Source organism: Dysidea avara, chromosome 12 (assembly GCF_963678975.1).
Source record: "Dysidea avara chromosome 12, odDysAvar1.4, whole genome shotgun sequence".
Lineage (NCBI taxonomy): Eukaryota > Metazoa > Porifera > Demospongiae > Dictyoceratida > Dysideidae > Dysidea > Dysidea avara.
Window position 1 is genome coordinate 17,806,320 of NC_089283.1, and position 25,493 is coordinate 17,831,812.

The 25,493-nt window shown below is 38.0% G+C and overlaps 2 protein-coding genes across 3 annotated transcripts; one reads left to right on the plus strand and one right to left on the minus strand.

The window, feature by feature from the left end:
• Positions 1-563: 563 nt before the first annotated feature.
• Positions 564-12,363, minus strand: LOC136241138 (uncharacterized). The gene is made up of 2 exons (XM_066032308.1): positions 12,263-12,363; positions 564-2,140 (listed from the first exon to the last, which is right to left on the minus strand). Exon 2 carries the CDS (start codon positions 2,119-2,121, stop codon positions 718-720), a length of 1,404 nt encoding a protein of 467 aa, XP_065888380.1. The 5' UTR covers positions 2,122-2,140; positions 12,263-12,363; the 3' UTR covers positions 564-717.
• Positions 12,364-13,014: 651 nt separating this feature from the next.
• LOC136240988 (uncharacterized) lies at positions 13,015-24,840 on the plus strand. 2 transcript variants are annotated; one of them, XM_066032078.1, is made up of 2 exons: positions 13,015-13,102; positions 23,201-24,840. In XM_066032078.1, exon 2 carries the CDS (start codon positions 23,221-23,223, stop codon positions 24,646-24,648), a length of 1,428 nt encoding a protein of 475 aa, XP_065888150.1. In that variant the 5' UTR covers positions 13,015-13,102; positions 23,201-23,220; the 3' UTR covers positions 24,649-24,840. The 2 variants fall into 2 exon arrangements, with proteins under 2 accessions (XP_065888150.1, XP_065888152.1); XM_066032080.1 differs by having other exon boundaries at positions 13,035-13,102; positions 23,204-24,840.
• The last annotated feature ends 653 nt before the right edge of the window (positions 24,841-25,493 follow it).

Genomic DNA, 25,493 nt, shown 5'->3' on the forward strand with positions numbered 1-25,493 from the left:
GACAGTATATAAAAGATAATTTTAGAAGGAGGCTAAACCCCTCCATAATCACTTTTACAGGAGCTATAGCCCCCTTGCCCTTCCCTCTCCACCGCTCCTGCCCCATGCATGCAGTGATCATCTACCATGTCAATTGAAAGTAGACCCCCCTGGCTGTACTCACTATGAGTCTTGATGTGCCCACATGCCTAACTATTTGCAGGACCGGCACACACAATCATGCTGGTGGGAAAAGTACTTTTGTGATCACATGATGACTTTACTGAGCCACAGACATGTGGCTACTTGACTTTGTGTGGCCAAGCACATTAGAATAGGTTTTGGTATAATATTATTTTAGTAAAGTCATGTGACACAAATTATAATGTGTAAACTCTGTAAACCATACCATGTAAACTGTAAAGAGTATAATCGATCAATCTGTTCCATACTACAATAGCTGGTTGTACAAAGCTTTCAGTGCCATAGTTATAATTGCAACACATAATGGTTGCTGCAAAATTCATGCAAAATTATCAGCATTAGCTGTGTACATGTATACATTAGTAGTCTAACTACAGTAATAAAGTAATAACCAATAGCAATTATGACCAAAATCATTTATGCAGTATATAATGGAACTAAATTTATAAGTACATTGCGAGCAAAAACGGACACTCTACATACATACAATTACATCTAACGTCCAGTTATGAAAAAGAACAAAATAATGTTTGCTTACTGTGGGCATGCATACTTGGAAATTAGCTTAAGAGGATACATAGTAACACCTTTAGGTATATCATCATCTGGCAAAAGTATTGTACTAGCAACATCAGGATCACATATCATCCTCACATCAAAAGAACGATTTTCTTGACCTCCAGTGTAATGAAATGTAAAAGACTTTGAGGTAGCATTGTAATGTATTTCGGGGCCAATATTTCCAATATCATAATACAAACCATGGTAGGGATCATATTGACAGGCAGCCACTCCATTACATTTTCCTGAAGTGTTCTGTAGTTTTATTCCACTGCAAGGATTGTAGTAGTAAAAGTAACCTTCATTGTCTTCTGCAGTCAGTGGTGCATATGGATTGTCTAGATCATGAAGGTTGATCACTGCACCATCACTAGTGCTCTTACAGGTACATGAGTCAGTTTGGTCACATGTTCCATTTGATGGTGGACCACTGCAACCATTAGGACAGGCACACACACTGTAGAGATCATACATGTTTCCTTCGCCAACTGCTCTAAAGAATGGCTTATTTCTTTGGTTCTCGTCACAAAACAAATTTACATATGACATAATGCCATTTGGCCCAGTGTATTGTATGCTAAGTTGATTGTTATTCTGTACGAATTTTGCAGAATTTGCCATACCTAAACCGACAAGATCATCTCCTTTTTCTTCACACAGTGAGTTACCCTTACAGTCAGGTTTAGTGATAGGTGAACAAGGATTGTATAGAAAGGTGTTTGTTGGACTTGCTTCATCTCTTAGTGGACTTGTTGCATTATCAAGGGAATGAAGGTTAATTGTACCAGATCTATCTGACATTTCGCAACTACACAAATCCTTAGCTTGACATTCAGTTTGTGAAGATGTACACTTTCCAGGACAGGCACATTGAGTGTAAAGCTTAAACATGTAATGACGTTCACTAAGCTCATGATCATATTCAAATCTTCCTTTCATTTCATCTTCATCACATATCAACTCCACTTCTGATGTTCTGTTTTGTCCATGTTTGTCATCATGTTTAGAGTGATAAACTGCAAAGACAGAAGTGACTCGAAACACAAACTCAACAGTTTCAAGATTTCCTAAGTCGTATGATTCCACTTTATCACCGGTCTGACACATACTAGTATTTGGACAACTATTAGTGGAGAAAATCATGCATGGATTGTAAGAGTAGTTATATGTCAGATTAGTTTGTTCAGATTTTGCTTGAACTGTGAAAGTTGGCTCAGGGTTACCACTAACCAGGCTATGTAAATCAATCACTCCAGGTTGTTCCACTCCCGTTAAGTGACATGAACACTCATCAATTTTGACACATGTTGGCTCAAGTGATGCAGCATCAGAACAGGTTGCAATGGCCAGTAAAAGCATAAGCACGTGCACACCCATTGTAATGTGAATAAGAGAACTGTAAAAACACATTCAATATTATACAGACAACCTATAACAGTAAACATACAGCTATTTATGTATATATCATTTCATGCATGGCTAGTTAAAAGTACACAATCATGTGTCTATGTTTTAGCTGCATTCATCAGTTGGCCATCAAATTAACTTGCAGTATCATTTTATTCTTGTGCAAACAAATTTTCATGATAAAATATTTCTGCATGAACTGCACAAAATTTGTTTTATGCTTAGAAAATTAATGCCCAGAGATTTTACAAAATAGCGTGTTATGTAATAATATTACTTTTGCAGCAACAAGACATTACATAACAGAGTAACGAGTAACATTACCTCCGGAAATTGTTATTATTATTTACATAAAACACACCAATGCACTAGAAAATAGTGAATGTAACTGTTGCAAAATCAGTCAATCAGCTCAGGTGTGCCTTAAACCTGAGAGCTGAAGAACTTGTCTGAGTTCCCAACAGAGCAGACTTTGAAGCAGATACCAATTCAATTCAGGCAAATCAAGTCTCAACAAGCATCTTGAAAATAACACATTACTTCATTTTTATTGTTATTTTTAATGTAGATTGCATCCAGGTTGTATTTTGGGACTTGACAGCATTGCAGGCATGAACTAGAGTGATAGTGCATGTGGAGTGCCTTTGAGACCAATTAAGACATTACAGCAAAGTATCTTGTTGTGTGGCTGAACTACACCAGAGAAATAAGTGTCTCACTCATGTCACTTGTATAGTTCTAGGTTAGTAATAGTTATAGCTTGTAACAAATGTAAGACTATTACTAGTTACAACACACTGAACTCGTTGCTTTTCTCTGGAAGTGATATGTAACAGTATAGTGCATCACATTGTTTAGATACATAACAAGTAATATGTAAACGAGTTACATTTTAGAGTAATGACCTCAGTGCTGTTGATTTCTCACATCAATATTTCATAATTGCAACTATTAATGTCGGGTCCTAACAGCAACATTAACTATTATTAGAGTCAACTAGTCACTGTGTGACTATCTGCTCTGATGATTAGAATGTCTTTAGAGCACTGGTGCGTGTGGTAGAACAATAAATACTGTGACTGTTTTTGATGCTTGCAGTGTCTTGCATGTACACTGTACATTCTGATCTGGCCATGTTTACAACAAAGGAGATGTGTTGTTCTGTTCTGAAATAGCTAGTGAAACCTAATGTATCAAGTCTGTATATACTGTATTAAGAAGTTTGGAAAAAAAACAGAAGTTTAATGACATGAATTGTTACAACAAATCATGTAGATGAATTAAGCCACTGTAAACAATTTGCCCAATGATAACAATTCATGATTTATTTATCCATTACAGAGTGCCAGGCCCAGCTCATGGTGAAGGGTATGATCATGAAGCATTCTGCATAAACCAGTTTCTTTGATAAGATCTATGTAATGCTCTGCACAGATTAATTTGGGGAGAGTTTATGATTATATAATCCTCTGTTTATACAATATGCTAGATAAACTGGCCATGCATGAGCCAACAACAGTGGCTATATAGGCAGCACTGCTGGTAGAATAAACGTAACCTCCTTAAAACACCTTCTAACTGCAGAGTTTTCTGTTGCTTACACAGTACCCACCAAAAACGAACTACGTATACACAGTAAAAACAAACTAGTGAAAGTCACTACTAAATGTACATATTAATAGTGAATGTCACTACTAATGTCTGCCACAACACTCATTTGTTGTGTAGTGATGTTATAATTTTGTAATGACATTCACTACTATGTAGTGAGTGTCACTACAAAAGACTAGGGAACATCACTACTTAAAGTAGCGATTCCGGGAGAATCTTTGAAATGATTTTTATTTAGTATAGCCTTGTGCAGTGCTCCCTGGGGATCTCATAAACACTAAGTTTTTAAAAATCCGTCATGGGTGGTGGAGTTATAAGCAATTTTGTCCTTCAAAATAGGCAATATTTCTCCGTGTCTTTCCATTGAAAAAGTCCCAAAAATGGCACAATTTAACAAATGCTTATACCTCAGCTTTGCAAAAGCATTTTGAACTTCTGTTTTCTGTTATAAATACCTTAGTACATGGACCTCAGTGCAACCTTACTTGCAAGACCCTCTGAATAAAGGTCACCTCCATAGAAGGCCACTAAATAGTTGCATGCATTTAGCATCTTATACGGATGGCAAAACAACAAGCACATAGTGGAGTGCAAACACTCTGTACCAGTCAACTCCACCCAAAAATACAATGTGCATGCAAGCAAGGAATTGTACTGTTGATTTATAGCTGCTTATATAATTTTTTGTTACAGCTCCTTGACAGCCACCAAAATGGTGCAGCAAAGAGATAAGCTCCTTGTGATGCAAATTCACTGACTTTTAGCGTAGTAATACTGATGGACAAAAATGTTCATCGTGGTGTAATGGTGGGCTGTTTCTTGCAAAGGGAACATACGTAACTTTGTGGTAACTACATGTATATTGCAAAATAATCTTATAATTGGCATAAAACACCACACAAATACATTTGTAGCAGAAAACTAACTGAACCATTGTATTCCTTGCCCCCAAAAACCCTGCAAATGATCTAATTGTTTGATCAATCACTCATATTCATGAAGAAAAATTATACAAAATTTACGGAACATTACAACTTAATCACTACTTCAGAATAGTGAGCATACTGTGGCAGAAATTAGTAGTGAAATTTGCTACTAGATTTTGATGCCTATAGGTAGCTATAGTCTGGGTTATATATGTACAAATCATGATCAGAAATTTATTTATTTGCTTTAGCTACAACACCAAACAATGCATCAAAATTATAACAGAACTGTTGTGTACAAAAATTAGCCAGCTGTAGCTAATGAAAAAATCATGAAATTTTCATATCAGTATACTATGTAGCTAGTTGGTTGACTTTTTGTAGTATACCTCCAATAATTTATAACACCGCATCACAGGAACATATGCCAGATGAAGCATGTGCCTGCTGATCGATCATCCTATGTAAGCCAGACTGCTTTTTCACTTTCCAGCCCTTTTGTGTGTGAGTGGAAGAAAAAGGGTGTATTGAACATCTAACACCTACCGGCTATAGATATCTCATTGCCAACCCTGAAAGAACCTGCACAATTCACATTCTGTGTCCATGCTATCGATGTTCCAAAGAACTCATTCCCACAAACGTTAATCAACTTACAGTAAATGACTGTTCTATTTTTTTTCTTTCTTTAACCACTCATGGATGTCAGCACCTAGTTGCTGGCATCTTCAGCATGCACACCAATAATTTTAATGGCAGTGGATACTGAGTTGGTTCAATAAGCCGTAGATCTACCCACTATTGAACCGACAGTAAAACTTAGACAAAAAAGGGTTACTAAAACTAGAAAAACACACGCAAAATTCATCCAGGGCTCAAACCCTGGACTGCCAGTGTGCTAGGCCAGTATACTACTAGACGCGTGCCCTAAAGTTGAATCGGGGGAACTACTAGACGTGTGCCCTAAAGTCAAATACGGTACTGGGGGCATACCAACCCTAACATACAGTGTAAATGGATGACTATTAGTTATTTTGTGTTATCCACGAAAAAAAAGCCTTTCGGTTCAGTATAGTCTACCCACTTCCAATTTTAATTGTAATTTTGTATGTGCATGCTGTAAAGCTATAATGTACTTGTCAATTTCATCCCCCCCGAATACAGGGGAATTGACAAATCGTGGTGTCAAATTCCCCACTACTGATCATGAGGCTAAATCGGCTGTCAAATCCCCACTATGTCCCCACCCTCCACTAGTAGGGGATTTTACAACACCTCAAGGATGACTAAGCGCATATTTCACGCATGCGACTAGTAATTAACCTGGTATACACCTGTAGCAAGTAAAATTATAGCGAGTGCAATTTTATTGTTTAGAAATGCAACTACCAAATATCGGTCAGTGAATTGGACAACTGTCAATTGCCCCAGGGGTGGGGACAAGAAGCAATCCCCACTTGGGGTGTGGGGACGCCTGGGGGTGGGGCATGAAATTGACAAGTGCATAATAAATAGCCAGCGTAATGACTAAACTAGTATTCCTGCATTACAGGTGGATGGAAGAGCTATTGATGATGACCTCAGTAAAGCAGAATCATTTAATGACTACTTTGGCTCAGTATTCACACAGGAAGATAGTAGCCCTCTCCCCTGTTTACCAGTTACTGACTATCCAAGTATTGACCTTATTGAAGTATCTACTGAGGGAGTATTTTCACTTCTCCAAAGTCTAGATCCTTGTAAAGCGTGTGGACCAGATAATATACCTACTTGATTTCTAAAAGAAACAGCTGCCGAACTAGCTCCATCATTGACTTTACTATATCAAGCATCAATCAATCAGGGAAGAGTTCCAAATGAATGGAAAAAAGCCAAAGTAGTACCTGTATATAAGAAAGGAGGAAGATCCTTAGTATCTAACTGCAGACCTATATCGCTTACCTGTGTACTATGTAAAACTCTAGAACATATAATATCATCGTCTATTTATGATCACCTTAACAAACACAAAATATTATGTAATGAACAACATGGGTTTAGACAGCACAGGTCATGTGAGACTCAACTTGTTGCGACTGTTAATGACTTGGCAGAAGCCCTAAATAAGGGGACTCAGGTTGAGTAATACTCTTGGATCTTGCTAAGGCATTTGACACTGTACCACACACTAGATTGGTTCACAAACTAAGTTCATATGGTATTAATGGCCAATTGCTGCAATGGATCGAGTCCTTCCTTATGAACAGATCTCAGCAGATTACAGTAAATGGTCAGCTAAGCAGCACAGCTGAGGTTATTTCAGGAGTCCCCCAAGGTTCAGTATTGGGTCCTTTATTATTTATTTGTTATGTGAATGACATGCCTGATAAAATTAAGTCCACTTTAAAGTTGTACACAGATGATGCTCTTCTGTACAGAGAGATTCATTCTCCAGAGGACAGTAAAATCCTACAAGAGGATATCAACATGCTACAGCAATGGGCTGAATGCTGGATGATGAATTTTAATCCTGTAAAATGTGAATACTTAAGAGTAACTAACAAATCTTCACCCTTTGCTACACAATATCTCATAAACAATAATAAGATTCAGCAAGTTTCACAAGCAAAGTATTTGGGAGTTCATATCGACGAAACACTTTCTTGGAACTTCCACGTTAATTTTGTATCCAACAAAGCAAATAATGTCCGAGCATTTCTGCAGCGAAATTTAAGACAATGTCCAGCAAATGTAAGGGAAAGATGTTACCTTACTTTAGTGCGACCCATATTAGAGTATGTTTGTGTAGTTTGGTCACCCTATACTATGACTAATATTGATAAACTAGAAAGAGTACAAAGGAAAGCAGCTAGATGTGTATGTAATGATTACTCAATGTACTCTAGTGTCACTAACATGTTAAATAGGATGCACTGGACAACACTTCAAGTTAGAAGGGAAAACCTGATGATCTACAAAATTGTTAATAATCTTGTTGAAATTGATATAGGGAACTCACTTATCAAGAATAATTTACCCACCCGAGGACATTCAAATAGATTTAAGCAACTATATTTACCAGAGTTAATTCGTTTAAACATTCCTTCTACCCCGATGCAATTAAACTGTGGAATAAATTACCAGATACTATAATTAATTGCACAACATTACAAAACTTTAAAGATCTAATTAACTGTTAATGATATTTGCACACACACTACACCTTTATGTACGTTTACACTCGCTTGTCGAGTCCTGTAGCTACATTACATATAATTTTAAAAATTAATTAATTAAAAATATACTGTTGTGGCATTAGCGTTCTGGCGCAGCTTCTGATTGCCGGGAAGAAGAACTGTTTATTGGAGTGGATGTATGAAGTCGATCCTATAGAAGCGCAAGCCAAAAGAACGATCAACACTCAGTCTTTCCGGCCTCAGTAGTATCCCCACCCACACACAAAAAGAAAATGAGCACTACACTGCACTATATGCTCCCTGCTGCTATGCAATGATATGATAACCAGTCACGGGATAATGCAAAACTTCAATCTGTGGAACAGAATGTGAACTCCAGACTAGATGCAGTTGAAAACAAGATAACTGAGGTCATCAAATCCATCGAATCACAATTAGGGAAACACCACAAATCCCTATCTGATGTCATCACTGAGCAACCTACCCACACACCCAGGCCATCCAATCCTCCATCACAAATTTCAGAAGAATCAGTTGTCAATATTGCAGCTTCGATTACCACTGAACAAAAAGAAAAGGAAAAAAGACGACTCAACATAATTGTACATAATATAGAAGAATCCTCTGCTGAAGATGGTAAAATTAGGAAACACACGATGTTGAAAGATGTACAGACCTGTTTCGAACCTACTTGGGAGCCACAGTTACTATTGACAAGGCCTTCCGTCTAGGAAAACGATCCTCAAAACCTAGATTACTTAAAATCTCACTCAGCTCTGACCAGGAAAAGGCCTCCATCTTGAAGAATAAGCTAAAGTTTCGATCATCCAACAACCCCCCAAAGGTTCATAACATTTTCATAACTCCTGACTATACTTCTTTTGAGCAGAGGAAAAATAAAGCACTACGTCAGCAACTTGCTGAGATGAATAAAGGAGAGAATACATATATGATGAAAAATGGGAAAATAGTGCAGAGGCCACAGTAAGTGGCCCCTGCACTGATAATTACCCCCTTCCACCTCAACCTGTAACTAATTCTCCAACAAATGATTCCCCTGTTATTACCAAACTGTCAATCTTTACTTTCAAAATGAGAATCCTTTATGAACCTTATCAATACAACTGTCCTGAGATCATTTTTGGTTCAGAACCTTGGCTAAATTCAGATATTTCATCTAGTGAAGTATTCCCAACAGGTTACAATGTTTACCATAAAGATCGTGCCGATGGTTATGGTGGTGTTTTTGTGGCCTGTCACCGGTCCCTCATCTCCTCTGCTGTAGATATACCTGACAACACTTCTGAATTATCTGCTTGCCAAATAAGTCTCCCAAACAACTCCAAACTAATTGTTTGCTCAGTTTACCGTCCTCCTTCCAGTAACATCAATTACCTTGATGACCTTTGCAAACAGCTTGAGTCTATTAAGAGAAACCATTCAGATGCTACTTTGTGGATAGCAGGTGATATTAACCTCCCGGATATCAACTGGGAGGACAACTTTGTTGAGGGTCATGCTTACCCCTTAGTGTTTAACAACACCTTCCTTGATTTTCTCAATAATAACGGTCTAATACAAATGGTGGACTCCCCTACTAGAGGCAACAACATTTTAGATATTTTTGTCACTAATCGACCTGCTACCATGCAGTCATGTGAAACTATTGGGGGTATAAGTGACCATGAAGCTGTTCTTACTAAGGCTTCCATAAACATTCACCTCCAAGACCCCTACAAGAGACTAATTTATTTGTGGTCAAAAGCAGACTTTAACATCATCAGACAGAATATGCAGTTGCTCATTCAAGATTACATGTCCAGCTACTCAGTTTCTACCCCTATCAATGTGCTATGGAACAAATTTGCTGACATTTGTGATTATTGTCTGAAGTTAATACCAACCAAAACTTCCTCATCAAAATTCCTTCAACCCTGGATCACTAATCATGTCAAACGGCTCACTCATAGGAAACAGCGAGCGTACAATCATGCATGACTGACAAATCACCGAGATGATTGGTCATCTTACTATGACATCAAAAGACTTATGCAACGAGAGTGTCGTAAGGCCTTTAACAATTACATATCTAGCTTTATTGATGCAGAAAACAATCGCACAAAGAAATTGTGGTCCTTTATTAAAAGCAGGCGGCTCGACCAAACTAATATTGGCCCGATTAACTACAGAGGAGAAACCCACACTGACTCATTATCCAAAGCGAATGCATTCGCTGATTACTTTTTATCAGTTTATGCTCAAGATGATTCATCTAACATTCCCACTCTTGAAGGTGAACCGCTTCCTGATATCCAACAAATCCACATACACCTAGAAGGTATCACTCAACTATTGCTTAATCTAAAACCATATAAGGCTGCGGGTCCTGATAACCTACCATCCTACTTCCTTAAAGAGGTTGCAAATGAGATTGCCCCTTCCCTATGTTTGATTTTCCAGGCCTCGTTGAACCAGGGGTCGCTACCTGACATTGGAAATCTGCTTCAGTTGTCCCTATATACAAGAAAGGTAAAAAAGATGATCCCAGCAACTACCGACCAATTTCACTAACTTGTATTTGCTCCAAAATACTAGAACATGTTCTATACTCTTGCATATTTGAACATTTAGACTGCCATCAAGTTTTAACAGAGCAACAGCATGGATTTCGACAGCATAGGAGCTGTGTAACTCAACTGATTACAACAACACATGACTTTGCCCAGTGTCTGAATGAAAGAGGACAATGTGATGTATTACTGTTGGATTTTTGCAAAGCTTTCGACAAAGTTCCCCATTCCCGACTATTTTACAAGTTACATCACTACAGTATCAGAGGCACTCCACTTACATGGATTAAGAATTTTCTTAGTAACCGTTCACAAAGAGTAATCCTTGATAATAAACAAAGCTCTTCATCTGATGTTCTTTCTGGTGCTCCACAGGGCACTGTGTTAGCCCCCTTGTTATTTCTCTTATTTATTAATGACATCTCTTTACAAGTACAAAGCAAGATTAGACTATATGCTGATGATGTTATTCTTTACCGTAACATACATTCCATAGAAGACTGTTATGTATTACAGAGAGATCTTGATCTTCTTACACAAATGGCAGATGATATTTAATCCTAAGAAGTGTAAATTTTTAAGGATTTCTAACAAAAAGAACATCATACCTAACATCTATTATATTGACAACCACTCAATAAAGGAAGTCACCCATGCCAAATATCTCGGATTAATTTTTGACCAGACCCTTTCTTGGAATGAACATATAAAGCAGAAGGCAAGCAAAGCCACCAAAGTCAATGCCTTCTTACATCACAACTTATACCACTGTCCTGTTAATACCAAACTTGACTGTTATAAAGCTATGGTGAGATAATAGAGTATGCTTCTCCTGTATGGGACCCCCACACATCTACCAACACAAATCTTCTAGAAGCGGTTCAACGATCAGCAGCAAGGTTATGTTACAAGGACTACTCTAGATTCTCAAGTGTTTCATTAATGTTAGAAAATCTTAACTTACCTACCCTAAAAAGCAGGAGGAACAGAAACAAATTACAGATGATGTATAAAATCACTAACAACCTGGTGTGTATTCCAAATGATTATTTGATTCCTATTCCACCCTTCTTGAGAAATGGCTGTTTCATGCTCCCACTTCCTGCAGTTTGGTCAGTAGTCTGCAGGGCTTTCTTGTTAAGGCCCCTGTCCGGGGGTTTTGCTGTGTGTATGCTGGCGGTCCATGCGGTGTTTTTGTAGGCCTGTGTAGGCTCTGTAGGTTTAGCTGCTTTTTCTTTCTTCTGCTTTTTGTCATTTATAAATTAAATTAGGTTTAACTTCTAGCTAGAGATCGGGGAGGATGGGAGTGCCATTAGGGCCGGAATAAAAAATAAATAAAAATAAAATAAAAAAACTACTTCAACCAACTAGATACTAGAATTGATAGTTTTAAATTTTCCTTTTTCCCCTCGACAATCAAACTGTGGAACTCAATCCCCCCTCATATAGTCAACTCCGCCACACACTATCAGTTTTGTATCCTCTTAGATAATTATCACAATCACACCTGTGCGTTATAATCACATTGATTTCTGCACTGTGACAGCACACACAAATAATAATAATACGCTCGTCCTGGGTTATCACATGTATGCGCGCCGGCATGCATAGCTATAAACTTTGCAGTAGCTATAGTGTTTGAATCGCGCGTGGGTCGTGAGCGCGTGATCGTAGGCTTTGCAAGAGGCTCGGTCACATCAAGCCGACCGCTATATATATCGGATATTTCCACGACGCTAAAGCAGAGTTACAGTCACGACCCACTCAACGCGATTCGAACAGAAACACTGACGTCAGTACAAACTTGAAACGTCACAGATAAACTCACTTTGCAAGCTCGATCGTCACTCGCTTCAAACCCCTCTAGGTTTCGATTCGCTTTTTTTTTTTTTTTTTGTAGTCTGTCATGTGACATAGAAACGATACATTATCGATATTTTATCGATACCGAAAAAGTTGCATTAACTACATAGTCTTAATAATATAAGCTTATATACCTCCTAAGTGGAGTTGTCACTTGCATGCGTGCGCAATTTGTCTTGAATTTGTCTACTGATATAAGGAATAGCTATTTGTATGCATCCGCTTTCATGAATACAAATAATATTCCATGCATCATCCACAATAAAATTAAATCCACACAGTTGACACAAAAATGCTATGGTAGCACCTAAAGAGGTGCTTTTTTTTGACCAGAACAGTCAAAATTTAGCAATTTACAGTGCTATACCATAGCACTTATCAGTTTTAAACAAAAGTGCTATTTTTTAAAGTTTAATAGCACTTCATATACCATAGGCATAGCACTTTCACGTGCTGCCATAGCACATGCAGAGACTTTTAGGAAACGTGACATGACCCATGGGCTTGCACTAGTCTCGTCCTCGCAGACCCATTCTCCGGGGTAGCGCTTATCATTAGAGATTATAAGCGACCCCATTCTCCGGAGGGGGCGCTTATAATCTCTAATCGATAAGCGCCACCCCGGAGCATGGATCTGCGAGGACGAGACTAGGCTTGCACGTAGGTGTGGTCACGACATTGTTTGTACAGACACTATCACATGACACATTTATTACCACAAAAGCAGTTACGTATATGGGTCCGTGACGCGTGTCAGAGACGATAGGAAAAACGAGAGGAAAAGGATAAAAACATTATAATTTCAGTGAGTGGCTAGCTAAGATAAAACTTGTATTAATGAAGACCCTGCCACACGCAGGACCTTGCGCTGGGCATTAATATCCAGCGAAAGGTCCTGCATGAATATACGGGTGGTGCACAGCCTGTATGTATAGTTAGCAAGAGCCAAAGCAAGACCATTTACAATCGTACCATTTACAATCGTATGGAATAGCCCGGAATAGCCCGGAATAGCCATTCAGAGGAAACAGTAGTCAATACCAAGGGGCGTCAGAGTCGAGGTCAGGGTAAAAGTGAAAGTGGTAAGGCTCAGTCTGGGGGCATTCCCCCCGGAAATTTTTAAAATTGCATTTAGATGCTATTTGGAGGCACTCTTTGGTTGTAGTACTGTGTGCAAGTGTTCAATGGAGACTGACCAAAAAGCACCTCCATATTACTGTTTAACTCCTAACCTTATCATTTGAGTCTATTAATAAACGGTATATAAGAAGTGTTTCCAAAGCAGCTACAAAGAGAAACAAAGCCAAAGGTAGTATAACGGTAATTATTTTTAGAGGCATTCAATATGGACGAAGTCGACGTGTAGCTGTTCTGAGTGAAAGACAGGTTAGATTAATGTTGTTTCTGTCCATTATTGCTATTAAATTGATTTTTAGAGGCATTCAATATGGACGAAGTCGACGTGTAGCTGTTCTGAGTGAAAGACAGGTTAGATTAATGTTGTTTCTGTCCATTATTGCTATTAAATTGATGCCAAATATTACATGTTAACTACTTTTAGTTTGGCTTCATCAAGTTTAATTTTTTTTATTTCACTGAGCCAAAAAGTGGTGAGGCTCTGGCCCCACTGGTCGTACCTACTCTAACTCCCTTGATACCTGACGTGCAGAAACTGGAAATTTGCTGCTGCTGCTGCTGCTGCTGCTGCTGCTGCTGCTGCTGCTGCTGCTGCTGCTGCTGCTGCTGCTGCTGCTGCTGCTGCTGCTGCTGCTGCTGCTGCTGCTGCTGCTGCTGCTGCTGCTGCTGCTGCTGCTGCTGCTGCTGCTGCTGCTGCTGCTGCTGCTGCTGCTGCTGCTGCTGCTGCTGCTGCTGCTGCTGCTGCTGCTGCTGCTGCTGCTGCTGCTGCTGCTGCTGCTGCTGCTGCTGCTGCTGCTGCTGCTGCTGCTGCTGCTGCTGCTGCTGCTGCTGCTGCTGCTGCTGCTGCTGCTGCTGCTGCTGCTGCTGCTGCTGCTGCTGCTGCTGCTGCTGCTGCTGCTGCTGCTGCTGCTGCTGCTGCTGCTGCTGCTGCTGCTGCTGCTGCTGCTGCTGCTGCTGCTGCTGCTGCTGCTGCTGCTGCTGCTGCTGCTGCTGCTGCTGCTGCTGCTGCTGCTGCTGCTGCTGCTGCTGCTGCTGCTGCTGCTGCTGCTGCTGCTGCTGCTGCTGCTGCTGCTGCTGCTGCTGCTGCTGCTGCTGCTGCTGCTGCTGCTGCTGCTGCTGCTGCTGCTGCTGCTGCTGCTGCTGCTGCTGCTGCTGCTGCTGCTGCTGCTGCTGCTGCTGCTGCTGCTGCTGCTGCTGCTGCTGCTGCTGCTGCTGCTGCTGCTGCTGCTGCTGCTGCTGCTGCTGCTGCTGCTGCTGCTGCTGCTGCTGCTGCTGCTGCTGCTGCTGCTGCTGCTGCTGCTGCTACAGATGAAGTTACCACATATTTTAGGTGTGTATTTGTTAGTTGCACCTGCCCTATAGCCAATATGTTTGTAATCCTCCCAGCTCACTAACTACATATACTGACTGCAAACTTTCTATACAATACTCTTGCTACTGTAGCTATAGTGAAAATAATCATCAATGCATGACTAAGTATCATTGTGCCCAACTTTGCAATGCAGAATTATATTTGCACGTGCATGTTATTAACCCCTAACTATCTGCTATAGCTCATATCATTGTGCTGTTGATATGACGTCAAACACGATATATCACCATTAGAACAACATGAGGACTCTTTTCCAGTCTTTTCACCCTCAAATTTTCCTGTACAATTATTTTGGTATAACACTGTAAACTAAGTGTTTCATAGCTAATACTGTTAATGAATTTGCCATGCTGATGATTTTGGGCCAATGCCTTAAAGCTAGGTTGAGTGTATGTACATATCTGTTGTCATCATGTGTTGTTCATCTGCTGCTCTTATGAGTTATCAGTATAACTGAACCGTAAATTGGTACACTTAAACTCTTATCCTGGCAGCTATTTCTTTTAGCTGCTCCATCAGCATATAAGTCCAGTTTCCCTCACTGCTAAGTGCTACTATTGTCTATATATGTTAATTCTGGTCACAGTAACTACTGGTTAGCTCAAAGCTGTGTTTCTGGTCCTATTATTTTTCCAGGGATTTCCCTATAAAAAGTCTTTACTTCGCTGTGTTCTGATTGTGTGAGGCCAACACAGAGATGCTAATAAGCTTCTTAGATGGGCTTTTACCATCTTGCTTTTATCTTTTAGCCCCACCAAAAGTGTGTACATTTATCTCTCAGATCCACAATGAACACCACTTACTATATTGACTGCAGAGACAATTATAATTTTTTTAAAAACCCCAGTGAAAATGTCAGGCAAACTTAAGCTTTACCTGACATTGATACACTGCTGCTTTACACAATTTGGCATTCAGGGAATACATCAATAGAATTACTTACCTTAGTATGTATAATGGTACAATCATTATTGTGTTCACTAAAATAACTATACAACCTTGGGATACTTCTTTGTATTTTGATCTGATATTTTGTCAGGCAGGTTCCATTGTGGTCGGCCAGGCATGATATTTGCCTGACAAATGGCCTATGTCAGCAATGGCGGATCCAGGATGGGGCATTTGGGGCAAATGCCCCCCCCCCCCCCCCCCCCCCCTCAAGAAATTGCATACAAGATCGAGATACTCTAATAGAGCAGTCAATTACTCTAATAAAGCAGTCACACTGTTCATGAGGCAGTGTAGCTTACCTATGAAGCTATAAATAAGGATTTTATTTTACATAACATACGTGATAGAGTATATTTGGTAAAGGATAACTAGCTATTATTGTTGTGACCTTTTTTTTTTTTTTTTTGCTCTTCAAATTTTTTCAGCAAGGTGCCCCCCTTCTTTCCAAACTCTGGATCCGCCCCTGGTCAGGCAGTAATAATTGACTTTGGACTGGGATGAAATCCCCAAGCTAGATAGTCACCGTGACCTTGAAATCATCATTTCTAGCTATCTTTCATGGAGAAATCATTATACTCACATCTCAACCAAAGTGTACTGAGCCTTAGAACTCATCCGTCATATTTTTAAATCATCTCACCCATTCAAAATCAAAAACAAACTCTACTTACAGTATTACTAGTACAATCTGTTTTAACATGCTGTTCTCCATTTGGCAGCCTTATCACATTACTGTCTTAAGAGAATTCAATATTGTGCAGCTAAAAATAACCTGAATTATTTTACCAGTGACTATTGACAATGATTAATCAAACTCAAATTCTTCTCTTTTATGTATCATTATGAGACTTCTGATATACTATTCCTCATCAAATCCTTAAAGAATCCAACTGTCAGTACTAATGTCAACAATTACATAACCTTTTTCTCAGGAACCACACATTTTGGCAAAGCTCAGAAAATAAACACACTATCTTTGAACAATGCTACTAGACATTGATATTTCAAAAGCATTTCTCGCCTATATAGAATGTCTTACCGATCATCAATCTAAATCAGCCAATCAACCCCCATCAAAAGTCAGCTAAAATCTTTCATGTTTACTCATTTTCTTTCCAATTCTGATCCTAGTAATTCACACTTTCTATACCCGTGCTCGAGAAATGAGGACATACATAACAGGAACGCTCAAAGTTGCAGCTAATATGCACATTTCAGTAGCAGGCCAGCCAGCTGTGCTGGTGATCAATCACCCAAGCCATATACATGCCTGAAAATTTTGATTGTGGGTTGGAAACTTGTGCATTCTGGCTATGTATGTTAATGTAAAATCAGGGGGGTAGGTCATGATGTCATAATGCGTACGATCTTTCGTAAGTGAATTGAGTCCATTGATAATTACATGCTGCAAAACTTAATTTACCGGCTTCTTGCATAATTGTAGATGCCGAAGTTGATTGAATTTACTACTAGCGATTAAGAATACAGCGAACAATAATACAGGTACCCGAAAATAAAGTTAGTATTTATTCTAAATAATTCCCTATTGCAAAAATCACCATAGTTTTGCTGGGGTTAGGTGGGGCTAGGTACTTAAAACGATTTCTATACTAGTGACTTACTATTTCTGACAATAAATATAGCGCTATACCTTACAACAAAACTCTATGGCAAAATGTACAGGACGCATACGTCACTAGTGTTGTTTTAGTTCTAAGGAACTAGAACTAAATCTAGTTTTAGTACAGAAATTTAATTCTAGTTCTAGTACACTAGAACTAAACTAAAATTGTGGTCTATTTTAGTTCTAAAACTAAAACTAAACTAAAATTCTTTCAAGTTTTGGTTCAAAAACTAGAACTAAACCAAAACCTTTAAAACTTTTAGTTCAAGAACTAGAGCTAACTAAAAGGTTTCTCAAGCAATCCTACGTAAAAGGGTGTTGTACACTATAACCACTTAACACTTTTCTTTGAAGATGGTGATGCCTGAAAATGCCTGCAAATGCCTGCAAATGCTACCATAAACATTGTCAGAGGAAGTTGGACATGCACACATGAGTGCATACATTTTGTATTGAAAGTTTAACCAAGCGTCCACGAAAGTTTTCACAAATACCATTCGAGAGTGCACTTCAAGTTTAGTCTATTCAGCCGGTCAACCCCATTCAACCCCACTACTCCAGGCACGTAAATTTCTCTTGAAATCTACAGGATCATGTGTGTAAGCATTCGCTGGGTGGAATCCATGTGTAATACTATAGGAACGCCTTATGTACGTGTATTTAAACACAATGATTGTCGAAGAAAGCAATGTGCATGCTAACAAAGCCTCTCAGAGTATTGAAAAAGAAGAGCGGACGCCGCTAGTTTGGCCTTACAGAGAATCGAAAAGAGAATTAGAAACTCACACACCCGCCTTGCAACAAGAATTTGCTGTTCATCTTAAGAAGCACAAGGTAACATGATGTGGATATTGCATGCTAAACATTTCTTCTATCACTTACTCCTTGTATATAAGAATTATGCAATTAACAGAAATAAATTTCAGAAGTGTTTGTATCGTGTCCAACCTCCTCTGAAACATTGCTATTCAGCATTAATTCTGCCTATTTAGGTTATTTAAGCTCAGTTCTATTAGAGCATTTGTTCATTTGTGCACACTGGTAAGTGGAAATAGTGCTGAACATCAAAACACCAAATCTAAAGTTTCTGTAAGTTTAGGGGGTGCTACCAAGGTTAGTATATGTGAAGATACCTAACACTAAAACTAACACTAACTAAAATGAAACTAATACTAACTAAATTACAGAAATATGGGGTACCAGAACTAATACTAACTAAAACTTTGGTGGAATTGGGGCACTAGAACTAAAACTAACTAAAACTATGGTAGAATTGGAGTACTAGAACTAATACTAACTAAAACTATGACAGAATTGGAGTACTAGAACTAAAACTAACTAAAACTATGACAGAATTGGAGTACTAGAACTAGAACTAAACTAAAATGAATTTGCTGTACTAAAACAACACTATACGTCACGCAATCATTGTGATGTCATGACCTACCTCCCCTGATGTAAAATGACAACTCCTAGGGTATCATGGGAAATTTGAACTATCAAGATAAAATGTTTTATTAGGTTGTTGAGCCATTTAATCACCATTTATAGAGCCTAGAGGGTGGTACATTTCATTGTAAAGTGGTAGCCAGTATTTCAGGGCATCTGGATTCAATGGAATGGAATGGTAGAATGGACTGGAATGGACTTGAATGGAATGGACTTGAATGGAATGGACTTGAATGGAATGGTGGAATGGAACGGCAATTAGGTAATTTCACATAGTGCTCACCTCTTTACAAAGACCACCTTCTAACAAAGACTGCCTCTTTATAAAGACCATTTAACGTTAATGTCTAAGTTGTTATTTTTGAGTGTACCACTATAGGACAGTCTTATCGATGAATTGTGCACCCATATGTTATGCCTAGAAAAGCCAGGGTGATATCTGATTTATGATACAATAATACACCAATACAAAAACAGCTTGGCTGTACAAAAAATATGTGTTCACAAAACTAAAAGTAACTGACAACTAAAACTAGGAGCTAATATCTGGTGAGGCCAAAAAATGAATGTTAATACTGGCAACTAACTATAATTTACAATAATCTGTGTAACATTGATCGTTTATCATTGACTCGTGCAGTCTGACTGCATAATTCACTAATTGGCTAGTAAATTAGTACCTTTTCCAATAGTCATTGTACTAAGAGGAGAAAAAAGGAGGCCAAAGCACTAGCCAATTAAAGTTACAGGGAATTAATTAGGAATGCAGCGAGTCAAAGATAAAGGACCAAATTTTTATAACTTATAGTTAGTTGCCGGTATTAACATTCATTTCTTGGCTCCTTTAGTCCTTAGATTTAGCTTCATGAACATGTCATGTTTGTATTTGCATGCGATATTGCTGTATTACAAATCATATATCACTCTGACTTTACATCCTATGGGGATACACTCTAAAACAACAAGATAGCAGCAATTTAAACATTAATTAAAACGGTCTTTATAAGGAGATGACGACTAATTGAAATTACCTAAGTACCGTTCCATTCCACCATTCCATTCCAGTCCATCATTCCAGTCCTACAGACATATGGAAAAGTAAATTTAAGGCACATAGTACACTAAGTACAGCAGTGAAGAGAACACTGCTGTCAAATCACACTGCTACAGTATGTGATGAACCAGGAAAGTATTGGTCTTCTTACAATATCACCTGGCAATTTAATTGTATTTCAACATTTTGCGTGGGTCTCATAACCACAAATACTGCAGACAAGAGCTTTCAAGCTTCTAATCTATACTGCAGTTGCTTACTACCAAAAAGCAATTTTAGGCCACTCCAAATAAATTATCTGTTTCCTGTCCACTGCCTGCATCTGCATGGTTACTGTCAGATCTAAATATTCGTGTTCTTCAATTATTTCCTGGTTATTCTTGCATACTGTACAGGCTCAGTAAAAGCCAACAGTGTCAGCTTACATGTCAGCAGTGTTATCACATCGGTAATAGGAATCTTCGACTTGACTGTGTAGGTGGTGGATGGGAAACAGGAAATCAAGTTGGAACCGATGAACTTGGCAGAGTTTGCATTATTGCTAGACTGGCTTTGACTATGTCTGCTGTATGTTTTGAGGTATAAAAACTATACATCAGTCAGGCCATTGGAAACATGTAGCACATGATTTCTCTCTTTATCAAGTGCCCCGTTCTAACTGGATTGAGTGTACTGTAGGTAATCATCCAGAAGTGTAATGACTGCAGAATATAGCTGAAGAGCACAGACCACAAATATACGTAGTATTATTACCAATTGATCATACTTATAGCTATATATATAGATAGCCAAGAGTCCTGAGACTCTTCGTGCTTTCAGTGTCAAATTATCATCACTCTCAACAGATATATTTATCTCTACCACACTGTCTAAATATCTACGCAATTCCAGCATCTAGAGCTCGTCAACATTAAAGAAACATGTAATAGCCTAATGTTCAACTTACAGTGTGATGAATGTCCCATAACTTACCATATTGTCAAGAGTTCATAATACAAAAAAAGGAGAGAGTGTCCAACTGGAATACAGTCAGCAAACACACTGCGCCAAGTAACACCTCTAGCCTGTTCACAGATTAAAGGCTAACACCAATAAGTACTAATCAACAGTTCTGTATATCACCAATGGAAGTGTTGATCAAAGGTGAACATGACAGAATTGACACAGTGACTTTATACAGGCTATATTGGAAGTTGGACACTCTCCTTTTTTTTGTATTATGAACTCTTGATATTGTTATATAAGAAATGTCAGCTCTTTTATAGGCTTGACTGAACCACACTGTTGTGAATAAAAATTAATCCTTATAAATATCTAGCTATAATATCACTATAAAAACACAGAAGCCTCGTAGCCCTTCCAATCCATTTGACTATGTACTATGCAAGTATACAGTAGCTACGTATGTATCTATATGGCTGGAAATGATCTATAATATAACTTCATTGAGATACCTACTTTTAATTTCTGCACTCCCGTTGTACTAATTTCTGTTTACATTTTATTCACATACTGACCTACTGTGACCCTATAATACTCAAGAGATTTTCCCCAATGAAACAGCTATTAAGTTGAAGTGGACCTATCAAACTGTATTGCAATGTGACAAAACAAAAATGAATAGAATATGGATTTAAGCAAGATGTAGCTGAAACATGAATGATTGTGAACGCCATCTATAGAACAATCTTAATCTGCACATACGTATGTTGTAGCTATAGCTTTAGTATATTATGCTACATCTCCATTGTTACAAAAGTGCCATACAACTACAACTTGTGAGGTATGGCTTTGTTTGCTCTGTGTTATGCCAACAACCATCAATTCAGGCTCCTTTAATGATCTGCTGCAGGTTTTGTCACATCTGTTATTACAATCTGTTACTATAAGCCATCCTTTAGATCACAAAATTCACACATCTGAGCTTTCTTCCTAGTTTAAGTTGTATTTGGAGCAGAAATCACTCATTAGCTAATACATTCAGATACTTTAACGCTTAATAAAACTAAATAAAATTCAAAGGTTAAAGGAGTTAAGCGTTTTTTGAAAATAACACAGGTCTGCAATGCAAATCTGAACGTATACTATAAAAACCTCCAGACTAGGTATCTCTTGGTAGATAATTCTTTTTTATCATCCACAAATCTCACAATCTGTGTATTTTAACCTGTCAACAACTGGGGGCTGCATCTCTTAGACTTCCAAATCTGTGAATTACCATATAGCACTATTGGAAGCCCTGGCTGTCTTGGATATGCCCCAGCAGACTGTAGCCACCAGTTTGTTATTATAAAATACTGTTACAGGTAGTTTTGAAAAATGTATACAGGCTATAGCCACTACATTCACTGTGTATTATATAGAGACAGCATATGAAATACACATGAAAATTCTTAATGGGTACCACACCCATGAAATCTCTGCAGTGCCATGAAAATACCATGAAGTTTTGAAATTCATAGGCGTTTCATGTCCCATACATGGTACATTTCATGGGGGCAATTTCACCTTTCGTATTTCAACAAAAACATAGATATTTCATGGTATATTTTTCTACTTGTTTTAAAAACCTTAAGTGGTTCTTGCCATTTCCAAATAATTATATTATGTACATGTAACAATGTAACAGACAGCAAAGCCCCAAACCAGAGCAGCTTACTGGAACTTTCGCATACAAACATCTAAATGATGATAAATTGATTTATTTCACAAAGACAAAGCTATATCATAAATTTATTGCAACTTGTTTGTTAATTGACAATACAACACTGATAATAATTGGTTCGTTGATGTCACATACAGAATCACTTTATAGCTACATATAAGTACTATCAAGAGTTCATTATTTACTCTTGGTACTATATCTGGAATAATATAGATTGCAAAATCAAATAACAAAAAACCAGATTTGATAAGTTGGTTACAGTATGCATGATAATTTTATTAAAATGTTGACAGTAATTGTTTGGACCAAGCATTTTAATTGGGTCCTAACACAATTTAAAGTACATAGTTAATAAAAATTAGGATGTCCAGTTTTCAAAAACAAATTTACTGAAGTGTATCATACAAGTATACACTGTATGCTTGGTATTACTAGAAGTTAAGGAAACATTTAGTCCTGAGTTACTGACTTGAATGACAGAAAACCTGTATTAATTGACCCGGATACGGTAATGCAAGTAATTAGATTAAAATGTCTATCCTTAAACATTGCTTGACAAAGTGCATTACATACAGTATAGTACTTAATGACGTGTAAGTCATATGCTATACAGTTGTCATTTGATTTTGGCATATTATATCAATTACATAGCAGACACAATACTCTGAGAAATGAGATTAGCCTCTGTGCTGATATTTTTTGTGACAGCAACATGTTTTGATGCTGTGCCACATGTTAAGGATGAACCTGTGTGTATAAAAACTGACGAATGTTCATGTCACTTGACTGGAGTTGAACAACCTGGAGTGATTGATTTACATAGCCTGGTTAGTGGTGAACCTAAACCAGCCTTTATCATTGTGGCAGAATCTGAGCACACTAATATATCCTACACGTACTCTTATAATCCGTGTTCTACCTATGACTACAACTTCTGTCCAACAACTAGTATATGTCAAGAGAATCCGATGTTAGTGGAAGCATACGACTTGGGAAATCCTGACACTGTTAAATTTATTTACCAAAACAATTCTGTCTTTGCATTCTACAAGTCAAAATACAACGATGACCTTGGTTACAATAGATCGTCTGAAATAGAACTGGTATGTGATGAAGCTGAAAAGACTGGAAAATTTGAGTATGTTGGAGAGCCCATTGAACGGCACTACAAGTTCAAGCTCTATACTCGATGTGCTTGTCCTGGAAAATGTACATCTTCACAAACTGAATGTAAAGCTAAGGATTTGTGTAGTTGTGAAATGTCAGATGGAACTGGTACAATTAACCTTCATTCCCTTGATAATGCAACAAATCCACTGAGAGATGAAGCAAGTCCAACCAACACATTTCTATACAATCCTTGTTCACCCATCACAATACCTGACTGTAAGGGTAACTCATTGTGTGAAGAAAAAGGAGATTCTCTTGTGGGTTTAGGTATGGCAAATTCTGCAAAATTTGTACAGAATAACAATCAACTTAGCATACAATATACTGGACCAAATAATAATACTGCAACTGTGAACTTGTTTTGTGATGAGAACCAAAGAAATAAGCCATTCTTTAGAGCAATTGGTGGGGGGAAAGCATATGATCTCTACAGTGTGTGTGCCTGTCCTAATGGTTGCAGTGGTCCACCATCAAATGGAACATGTGACCAAACTGACTCATGTACCTGTAAGAGTACTAGTGATGGTGCAGTGATCAACCTTCATGATCTAGACAACCCATATGCACCACTGACTGCAGAAGACAATGAAGGTTACTTTTACTACTACAATCCTTGTAGTGGAATAAAACTACAGAACACTTCAGGAAAATGTAATGGAGTAGCTGCCTGTCAGTATGATCCCTACCATGGTGTGTATTATGATATTGGAAATATTGGCCCCAAAATACATTACAATGCTACCTCAAAGTCTTTTACATTTCATTACACTGGAGGTCAAGAAAATCGTTCTTTTGATGTAAGGATGATATGTGATCCTGATGTTGCTAGTACAATACTTTTGCCAGATGATGATATACCTAAAGGTGTTACTATGTATCCTCTTAAGCTAATTTCCAAGTATGCATGTCCACAGCGAACAAACATTTGAACTGCTGTTCACTATCTGGATGTTGCTATTATGTACGTATATCAAAGTATGTTGAGTGACCACTTTTGCTAGTAATTTACTTCAAACTGCATAAATATATTACAATGTTGGTTATTGTAGCTACTTACATAGCAAATGTTATAATATAGCTAACCATTGCAAATGTTTACAAAAATGGCAATTAAAGTTTTGTATGACCACTATGGTAGAATGGAACAGATTGATCTGAATACTTTCAGTTTTCACTGCATTGTCTGTGTCACATGACTTGACTGAATGTTACAACAACAAGCTTAATTTAATGTGCTTAAAGTATATAGCTGCAAGTCATGCCTGTGGCTCAACTCATGTCTGTGGCTCAAGTCATTATGTGATCACAAAGATACTTTTTTATTTAAATTTTGGTTACCAGTATGATCATGTGTACCCCTGGGCCAAACTTTTTGTATAAACCCTATCACACAACAGGAACTGGAATACACTATATATATATATATATATATATATATATATATCTGCTTTATAAAACAACAGTTGTAAAGGGATGAAAATTGAAAAAGTACACATCAGGGTCTTCGTGTGACACAACTTAAACTGGTTCATGCACAAACGGATTAGACATTTTCCTCATCCTGTCAGTCTATTCATTTGCTTAGGCTTATTGCACTTGCTTGTGATTCTGGATCTGTGAAGCTGCCAATGTTCTTGATAAAAGAGGTAATTAATCGCTCACTTCAACTGATGGGATCTAGTGAACTACGTTGTGTTTACCTCACTTTTTTTTCCATAACACATTGTAAACTTTGAAGCTGCAGAAACTCTTTATGAGACCACACTTGAAATTA

Coding starts and splice junctions, on each gene's coding strand:
- LOC136241138 (XM_066032308.1), bottom strand. CDS start 2,121: ATGGGTGTGCACGTGCTTATGCTTTTACTGGCCATTGCAACCTGTTCT.
- LOC136240988 (XM_066032078.1), top strand. CDS start 23,221: ATGAGATTAGCCTCTGTGCTGATATTTTTTGTGACAGCAACATGTTTT.